Consider the following 8,822-nt stretch of genomic DNA (forward strand, 5'->3'; position numbering starts at 1 on the left):
TTTATAGGTCAGTGTTAAGTGGCTTAAACAAAAACAACATTCCTCTGAAAATGGTGAGGTACAAGGACTTGACTAAAAATGAGTGAGAAAGCAGCCAGTGTCCAAAGAAAAGCTTTGAAAGACCTTCAGAAAGCTGGAGAACTGTTGATCAAAACCTCTTTAAAAACAAGAACAAGAAAGTCTGGCTTCTTGGAAGCAAGATACAGTTGCTGAGAAGTTACTCGAAGTTTTGACATTTCCACTATGTAATCTTTATATTCAGATCAGTAAAGAACATATTTGACTGTAATCTGATTGTCAGTTCTACATCTATCAACAGGTTAAGCTTTGAGCAACCATTAAGGCCAGTAAATGCATACTATAGCACACTTAACTCTGCTGTCAGTAACTAAATTATCCAAGTTCTGATCAACAGCATGCACAGCTCACAGCCCAATATGTGTGCTAGAGATCACTGATCTGCTTTAAAACAAATGCAAATGAATTCCTTTAAAACGTAACAGCTCTAACATTCTTTACAGAGAAGGAAAGAGTTGTGTTCTCAGGACTGATGTGTTCACACTTCCTTTATCTGTGGGAGAACAGTCTGTACAAACGTTTTTGGTATGGCAAGCTGCCCTCCTCGAGCCCGGGTTTTGAACTCACTACAGGTCAACAAACTGATGGTTAAATAAAAGGTGTAGAAAATTACTGGAAAAGGACTCACAGTTATGCAATTTCTCTTTTTATTGTCAAAGCTTGCTGTTTGAATGAACAGGCAAAACCTGCTAAGACATTCACATAGAAGACAATCTTCAGAGTTCCTTTTACACAAATACAGTCTCCTCTAAACTCTCATTTCTCTTTCATGTGAAAATAATCAAAGACCTAATGTTAAAAATGAAGTAACAAACATGGACAGCAACATGTGGAAATAAAAGAAAAAGAGAGTGCTAAGAAGTGCTCCCGCATATTAAAACACCAACAGAATAAATAATTTGTCATGGAATACAAAGAAAAAACAATTCTTAAGAATCCCTGCACCACACTGCTTGAAAAAAAAAAATGGATACAATGTATCAGGTATTCATCCCTGTAGGTGATTAGGCTCCTTTATTTGTGAGAGGTTTTAAGATCCAACTGTCTAAAGTGCAACAAAGGATACACCTCGTGTACGAGTATACCTCTTGCTTGAGTTTGGCCCCAAAGCTTTAGGCCTAAAATTCCCAGATTATGGAAACTTAGCAGGAAAAAAAATAAAATAAAATAAATAATAATAAAAAAAAAACCCTTACCATTTGGGTTTTCAAAAGAAAAACAGAATTGCTTTCAGTTGTACAATGCAACATTCCCCATTTGTTAACTAGATTCATCAAAAAATATTGCAAAAATTTGCACAATTCTTCAGCATGCAAGTTACCCTTTGTTTCATCTAAACGCAGCTTCAGATTGATAATGTTGACACCAATTCAACTCATTGACTGCCCCTCACCCAAATCTCTAAACAGAAAAGGGATAAAAGAGAGCAAAGCAGAGGTGGAGAGACTAGATTCCAGGGATGGGGGTGAGGATCTTCTAGTCCTCATTGACCATTACATTTGAGACAAGCCCGGTCGGTGGCAAGCAAGAAGGACCCTGCTGATGTTACACAGAGAAGTGAGAGGATGATGATGACTTACAGGCCATGTTTCTCTGTTCTCTTTGGTCAGTGTTTTACATTATGTACAAAAAAAACATTTTTAAAAAAAAAATACTACGATTGATGCCGCGTTGCCTCAGTTAAAACGAGCCATGCGTGTTTCTGAGCCAAAGAAGTTGAGCATCGTCTGAACGAGTTCTGGGAGATCATAATCGTGTTTCCAGGCCCAGTCATTTCGTGCGTTGGAGTCATCAAAGTTCATCGGCCAGCTGTCAGCTGAAAAGGAACAGATTTAAAGCATGTGTCAGTGTATCTTATAGGATTTTCACCATCAAAAAATATCAAAGATTAATGAGAAGTTTCTCCTTTAAGAAATCAAAGCCTTGCTTACCAATTGCCTGTCGTACAGGGTCAACCTCATATGTGACCTCCAGCTCAGGCATCTGCTTCTGGAGTTCCTGGGCCAGTTCCTCGGGGGTGAAGCTCATGGCGTTGATGTTGTACGTCCTCATGCTTAGTGTCTCAGCCGGTGCTTCCATCACCTCCAGTGTGGCACGCAGGCAGTCGTCGATGTACATCATGGGCAGCCGTGTGTCAGGTCTCAGGTTGCACTCAAACTTGCCAGTTTTGATTGCGTCGTGGAAAATCTGGACGGCGTAGTCTGGTCAGAGATGGGGGGGTGGGGGGAACAGAAAAAAACAAAACAAAAAAGAGCCTTGTTACAGAAATGCTGAAAAATCTAAACTCTGTTATGCACTTAAAGAAAGTACATTTGTTACAAGAAAATAACAAATGCAGCAGAATCAAAGTATTCCAAGTAAAATATTTGAGGAACATGCAATTATGAAAAGCTAAACTGTAATAAAAAATCTAAGTGATAAGAGGATTTGGGTGTGGTGGCTGAGCAAACAAGTGGAAATATGGAGACACCGGATCAAGTTATGCGCTGGCATGAAAAAAAAAATGCAACAAGTTATAACAACACTCTGAAATAGATCAGTTGCATAACAAAGTTGACACTTGATAGCAGCACAGGAATAAGCAACCGTTAAAAGTGTAACCTTATCTGTAGTCTGAAAACACCCTACCTGTTGTGCCACCACCGGGCATGGAATCAGCAGAGATGATTCCAGGATAGCGTAGACAGCGGAAGTCCAGCCCATAACGGTGGTGGTAGTACTGTTAAAGAACAGAAAGAACTCCGCTATTTAGAACAAGCAGCTTCTCAGATGAACTTAGATTTAACAGTCATCAATTGATGATAGATGAAAACAAAAGAAAAAAAACAAAAAAAACAGGCACATGCACTGAGGATCATCAGTTTTCAGGACATTCTATGGTTTTGATATCAAGTTTGCCCATTAAGAGTTTAGATTAAACTCTGAGCTCTCACCTCTCCCATCAACTCAGCATGTACTTTGGAAACACCGTAGATAGTGCGGGGTCTCTGCACACACAGATCTGGCGTAGGGTTGCGGGGGGATGTGGGACCAAAGGCACCAATGGTGCTGGGGACAAAGAGACGCAAGCCGTGCTCTGCTGCAATGTCCAGGATGTTGTGAAGCCCTGAAAAACAGACAGCTAAACACTCAGCAAGTGCCCCATGAAAAACAAGAGCATCATCCTACATCTTTATGCCCACATGAGACAGATTGGTTACAAATTCACTTACCGGTGATGTTAACAGAGCGTGCCAAGGCCACGTTAGCCTCTCCAACAGCACTGAGGAGGGCGCTGTAGTGAACCAGCCAAGTGATGCGGTTGTTCACCACAATTTCCCGCAGGTTCTTGTAGTCCAGGATGTCTGAGTAGATGAAGGGGCCTGATGGCGACAGATGGATAAGCATTGTAAAGAGTTTTGTTTCACCTTCACTGTGACTGCGCTTGTTTGTCAAGGATGCTCCCTAGCCTTCAGTACAGGCTGCCAATAGGACACTTCGGAATTTGTATGTTCTCCATGTTCATAAGCAACTTCTGATCATTACTAAATGTTAGCAAAGTAACTTAAGAAGTTTCAATTCAAATGTTGATTTAGAGAAATTTATTAACACCCCCCCCACACACACACACACACACACAGGGAAAGGAAACCATGACGCAACTTAAAGCATAAAGGATAAATCAATATTAAAGCAAGAGGCTTTATTTGCAGACACTTTACTATTCAAATGTGTCCATTTCAGTCTGACACAATATGCTGTGATTTATTTCAAAAGCGTAACAACCTGTATTGCCAAATCCCTGACTTTTTTTTGTAAGGCTGGCATTAGTCAGCAAAACACCCAAAAGAGGATCATCATTCTGAAAAAAAAAGACTGTCTGCACACTCTACAAATATTACAGTTGGACATGGCTTTTTCAATAACACCTGGACTTATAGAGAGAGAAAGTTAAAGAAAAGGGCAAAAAATGTCTTGTATGTACTTGTATATGCTATGCAACGTAATCATTAAACACCGCTAATATAGTATCTTTTGTGTATCTGAACTGTATACATTTTTATATAGCATATGAGTATACTCACCACTGTGGAAAACGCTGTTTTGAGGTTTCCGGATGTCAGATAGAATGACGTTGTTCTTTCCGTACCTCTTCCTGCGAAGGAACCAATGTTACAAAGTTTGCCTTATAATAAACTGTTTAACTGCAGTGTTACAATTACTAATCAACACAAAACTTGTCATTTATTATATTCGGACAAATTAAAATCCTTACCTCAACAATTTGGCCAGGCCTACACCGAGCTGTCCCAGGCCACCTGCAAAGGTTGGAGGGAGGTGGAAATATTATGAGTGATCTGAGGACACCATACACAAATCAGATGCGCAGCAGCTAATAAGTACCAGCGCTTAGTTTCCATGGAGACTGAAGTACCTCAGGAGGAGAGTGGCCATAAGAAAAAAAGGTCACAGCACTGGACGCCCACGTTTTATTTTTTAATGGCATCCCTCTCAGCTCTCATTGCCAAACTTGTCAGAAACCCCGCTGATCTCAAAGTCCCAGAACAGCATATTTTCTAACCCTCGTGCATTTTAAAACGGCCTTTTTTTGTTAAAGCATTAGACTAAACTGCATGGCTGCAAAAGACCAAAACCTGATGCTTCGTACATACCTGTGATGAGCACCTTGGGGTGGTCTGTTTCTGAGAAGGACACAGAATGGAAGCTGGCATCAGAGGTCACCTGTCGAGGGGAGAAGCTGATGTTGCGTACAGCCACCGTTAAGGGCTGGCAGCCACAGCCTGGGGTACTGAGTAACGCCTGCTTGGCCACCTTGCTGAAGATCCTCACGACAGGCATGTTGGTACCTGGAGGAAGGGAACAATGTGTCTGTTTACTTTTAGGTGACACTTTGGTTGGTAAATTCCAATGAAAAAAAGAAGTCTAGTAGAGCTCTACAAATCTAATGGAAGCCAATTTGCATTTATATTTAATTAGACTCTGGCATCATTTGGTGGCCTCACTTCGCAACATTTTTGTCATGAGGTTTTCGGCTCATTTCCAAGCCTCAAGCTCCGAGAGGTGGACAAACAAGTTTTAAACGACAAAAGTGGCACTCGGAAACTTTTTATTTTAATTCCCTTAAAGGGCAGATTGATCAAACGCATCTGAAAACACTGAGATGAGAGAAAACATACCAAAAGCGAAAACACGTGGATTGCAACAAATGACATGCTAATGACATGATGCAGAGAAAATGAGCGCAATGGAAGAATCAAAGCGCATAAAAACACCAAAACAGTCAAAGTTGAGCAAAACTTTAACGCAACATGACTCTAACTCTATCTATCTAAAAACATTATAAAACACGAACACCACATATCTTTAGAAAGGTACAGAACTGCAGAAAATTAAGCATACTGAGCTACTACTTCATGCAAAAATAGCGCAATTAAACTAAATTTGTCGTTCATTACGGGACGTCTAGACTTTTACGCAACGCATCACTTCAGAAAAGACTTACCGAGGGTTCAAAGAGCTTCCTAGTAAAAGAATGAACGGAGTTACTTTGGAGTATATATGTACTGCCCTGCCTTCAACGAGAGCCAATCAAGGAGAGAGGGCGTACAGCGGCATACAGTAGCCTTGGAAAACGGTGCCAAGATCAGGGTGGCATGGACTCAGAGTCGGAATGTGCTTTCATTTTGTTTGCCTTCATTTTCTTACAAATATATATTGAACCATAAAATTATTAATAACAGAGATCACGGATTAAGCATGAAAACATTACTTTTGCACAAAAGCACGCTCTCCCGCTCCATCATGCTTGTGGCCTATCCCCTTCTGAGAGCATGTGCTGTTCAATATTGAGCCAACATCGTTTAAGGTACTCATCATATAAGCCCCCTGTTTAATATGGGCAGCTCGCCAAGACTCCTTTCTATGGGACATGCCGATCGTTTAATTCCTTAACGTCAGCGTAACTGATCTCCATACCCTCCAATGTGCAGCTGCTTTTCCACGAAGGCAAAACTGCTGCTGGTGGACGAAATTCTGAATGAGAGCAACCACTATTTTAGATCCTAAATATTTTCTCTGTCTGAGCTCAGCACGTCATTGTGACTTAGCAACCGGCTGCACTTCAGAAGAGGACTTTGCTTTGGTTTAAAAAAAAAAAAGAGAGAGAGCGAGAGAGAGATGGTTTGATCGGGATAGAAAGGTTAAACACACGTGATTTAAAAAAAGAAAAAAAAAAGAGTGGAAGCACGAATTGATAAATTGCGCATAATTTCCCTAAAATTAAATTTTAAATTTCCCTAGAAAAGAGGACTAATTAAAAAACGGCCGGGTTCTTAAATGTAAAAGAAATCAAATATCGGGATCGGTGCACTCACCAGATAATCTGCAGTTAACACAGCCACACACAGAAAGAAAGCTCCTCTGCGATTTGCGTCTTTTTGAGAATGGGATGCTGACGTGACGTTCGTGTTATCTCCGTTCAGTGTTGCATCAGCTCAGCTGCGCCTTCAAGCTATATATCAACGACCATCTGCTTAAGGGGAAGCCGGCTTTCTCTCGGATTGGCGGAGACCCGGAGGTGCGGTCTTCCCTCGCAGACCACTCCCTCCCGTGGCGTCACCGACGCCCGGTCAATCTTTGTGCATCCACGTAATCTGAGGCCACGCGGTTTATGCATTACTTAAAAATACCCGAGGCTGCACATTGGCAGGGGATGGTGTGATCGTGTCAAACGTGCAAATACTGTTGCAAATATATGGGGCGCCGTTTGTAAACTTAGATTTAACATTTAACATTTAGATTTATATATAACATTTAGATTTAACATTTAACATTTAGATTTATATATAACATTTAGATTTAACATTTAACATTTAGATTTATATATAATATTTACATTTAACATTTAACATTTACATTTAAATATAATATTTACATTTAAATATAATATTTACATTTAACATTTAACATTTACATTTAAATATAATATTTACATTTAACATTTAGCATTTAGATTTAACATTTAACATTTAGATTTAACATTTAAAATCCTGTTTTAAATATGAAAAGTTACAAATATTTTACTAAATGTTGTAAAAAATGACTCGAAAAAACATGTTTTTGTAAGATTTAGAGCTAAATGTGGAAAAATGTTGCTGTTAATTTCGGCATGTTTCAGTTTACAAACGGCGCCCCATAGTGGAGTGGGTTTAAAATGTGATTTTCAATTTCCTTTTGGAAGCTGTGGCTGTGAATCTGCAACATTTTTTTATAACTACATGGGAATATGTACCAGTGTAGTAAAACACATTTTGCTATACTGAAAGCAAACAGTTCGAATGCGCTCATGTCTTTATGGATATGAATGGTGCACAATTTAGAAGTAGCAGACGTCTACGTAAAGCAAAACAAGGTGTTGAGCCCGATGCAGCCCTGCAATCAAAGAAATTGGACGATTACAGGATGGACTTTAAAAGCCATTTAACACCAAATCCTTGGCTTCACTGGAGTTTTTGTGACCTGGCAAAATTAAAAAAAATAAAATAAATAGAAGCTCTCCAGCCTCATTGATTTGAATCTAGATGTTTATCAGTGAACGATATGATGAATGCACACACTTTCTGTTTGACTTTCAGGTTTGTTTGCAGGAGATAGAGCCGAGTCAGAACGACTGATGACGTTGCTGAATGGAGCAAGCAAAGGGTGGGCTTAAGGCCTGCAAAGGAATATGAGTGGAGCATGCGAGCACACCCCCATCCTGTCATGACTGAGAAAGAAACAGCTACCTGAAAAACAAGTTGACCTGATCTTTGGCAAGAAAAACAAGATGTAATTTTTTCTCGAAAGAAAAAAGAAATCGTAAATATATTTTTCCTTTCAACCGCAAACTGGGATAATCTTCTAAGTAACCTGCAATTCCAGGAAATGTGAGACAAACATGACACTTGATAGCTGTGAGGTTACATAGCTCAGTGTCACTACTAAAAATGGGAATCAAAGTCTCTTATAAACCAAGCTATAGTTTCTATCTAAAATCTTACTTGATAATGCACAAAATCTTTCCTTGCTTCAAGAGAATTTTAAGGGTTCCCTTGTGAGTAATAAACATGAAATTAGGGTATTGATAGACACAAAGACTTAATGATACAGACAGAAGAGTTGTGGCTGACCAGCAGCACTGTAAACACTTACTGCAACATGGATATCTCTCCCTATGAAGCAGCTGACCCTTGGCTATTTTTTGCCCCAGTCGCCGCATCAGATGATTGTGTCGTCACAGCAATGCGAACACATTTTATTAGGGTCCTGTTTACTAATCTTCGGACAGACTGTCAAGGACAGGGTACATAACGTGGATATTTTCTAGGACTTCTTTCTGGTATTTGGAACCTTTGGAATGGGGAAAAAATAAATAATACTGATATATTTAAAGCAGATTTTTGTCCACATGAAAATAATGGAACAATGACCCTGACATGTTTACATTAAAAAGTTGTCCTGTTGAGACACAGTCAACAGTTGGCCTGTTGACTGTATATAAAAGATGGACACAGCCTCCAAGTCAACGTGTCAGTCAATGAGGAAATGCCTTATAGTGGAAATATTTCTAATGGCCAGCAGGGGGCGATGTTTTTTCCTGCAAAAGAAAGTCAGACTGTAAAAAAAAAAAGAAAAAGAAAAGAGTATGTTTAAAAACAAATGTACTATTCTCTTCATCTCTGAATTCAACAATAAACACCTCCCTT

At 39.5% G+C, this 8,822-nt stretch overlaps 1 protein-coding gene across 2 annotated transcripts; it reads right to left on the reverse strand.

The window, feature by feature from the left end:
• Positions 1–711: 711 nt before the first annotated feature.
• Positions 712–6,623, reverse strand: tdh (L-threonine dehydrogenase). Of its 2 annotated transcripts, none has more exons than XM_005914379.3 (9): positions 6,453–6,623; positions 4,731–4,925; positions 4,334–4,376; positions 4,143–4,213; positions 3,291–3,440; positions 3,012–3,184; positions 2,707–2,797; positions 2,010–2,279; positions 712–1,894 (listed from the first exon to the last, which is right to left on the reverse strand). In XM_005914379.3, exons 2-9 carry the CDS (start codon positions 4,915–4,917, stop codon positions 1,755–1,757), a joined length of 1,125 nt encoding a protein of 374 aa, XP_005914441.1. In that variant the 5' UTR covers positions 4,918–4,925; positions 6,453–6,623; the 3' UTR covers positions 712–1,754. The 2 variants fall into 2 exon arrangements, with proteins under 2 accessions (XP_005914441.1, XP_005914442.1); XM_005914380.3 differs by lacking the exon at positions 6,453–6,623 and adding an exon at positions 5,582–5,661.
• Between the last annotated feature and the right edge of the window lie 2,199 nt (positions 6,624–8,822).

Source organism: Haplochromis burtoni, unplaced genomic scaffold (genome assembly GCF_018398535.1).
Source record: "Haplochromis burtoni strain Fernald_Lab_line unplaced genomic scaffold, NCSU_Asbu1 Contig_8, whole genome shotgun sequence".
Classification (NCBI taxonomy): domain Eukaryota; kingdom Metazoa; phylum Chordata; class Actinopteri; order Cichliformes; family Cichlidae; genus Haplochromis; species Haplochromis burtoni.

Bases quoted from the DNA above. Each gene is read 5' to 3' on its own strand.
- tdh (XM_005914379.3), bottom strand. From the start codon at position 4,917: ATGCCTGTCGTGAGGATCTTCAGCAAGGTGGCCAAGCAGGCGTTACTC. The intron at 3,441-4,142 runs GTGAGTATACTC...TGTCGCCATCAG, and splicing joins AAACAGCGTTTTCCACAGTG to GCCCCTTCATCTACTCAGAC. The intron at 1,895-2,009 runs GTAAGCAAGGCT...GTTCCTTTTCAG, and splicing joins CCCTGTACGACAGGCAATTG to CTGACAGCTGGCCGATGAAC.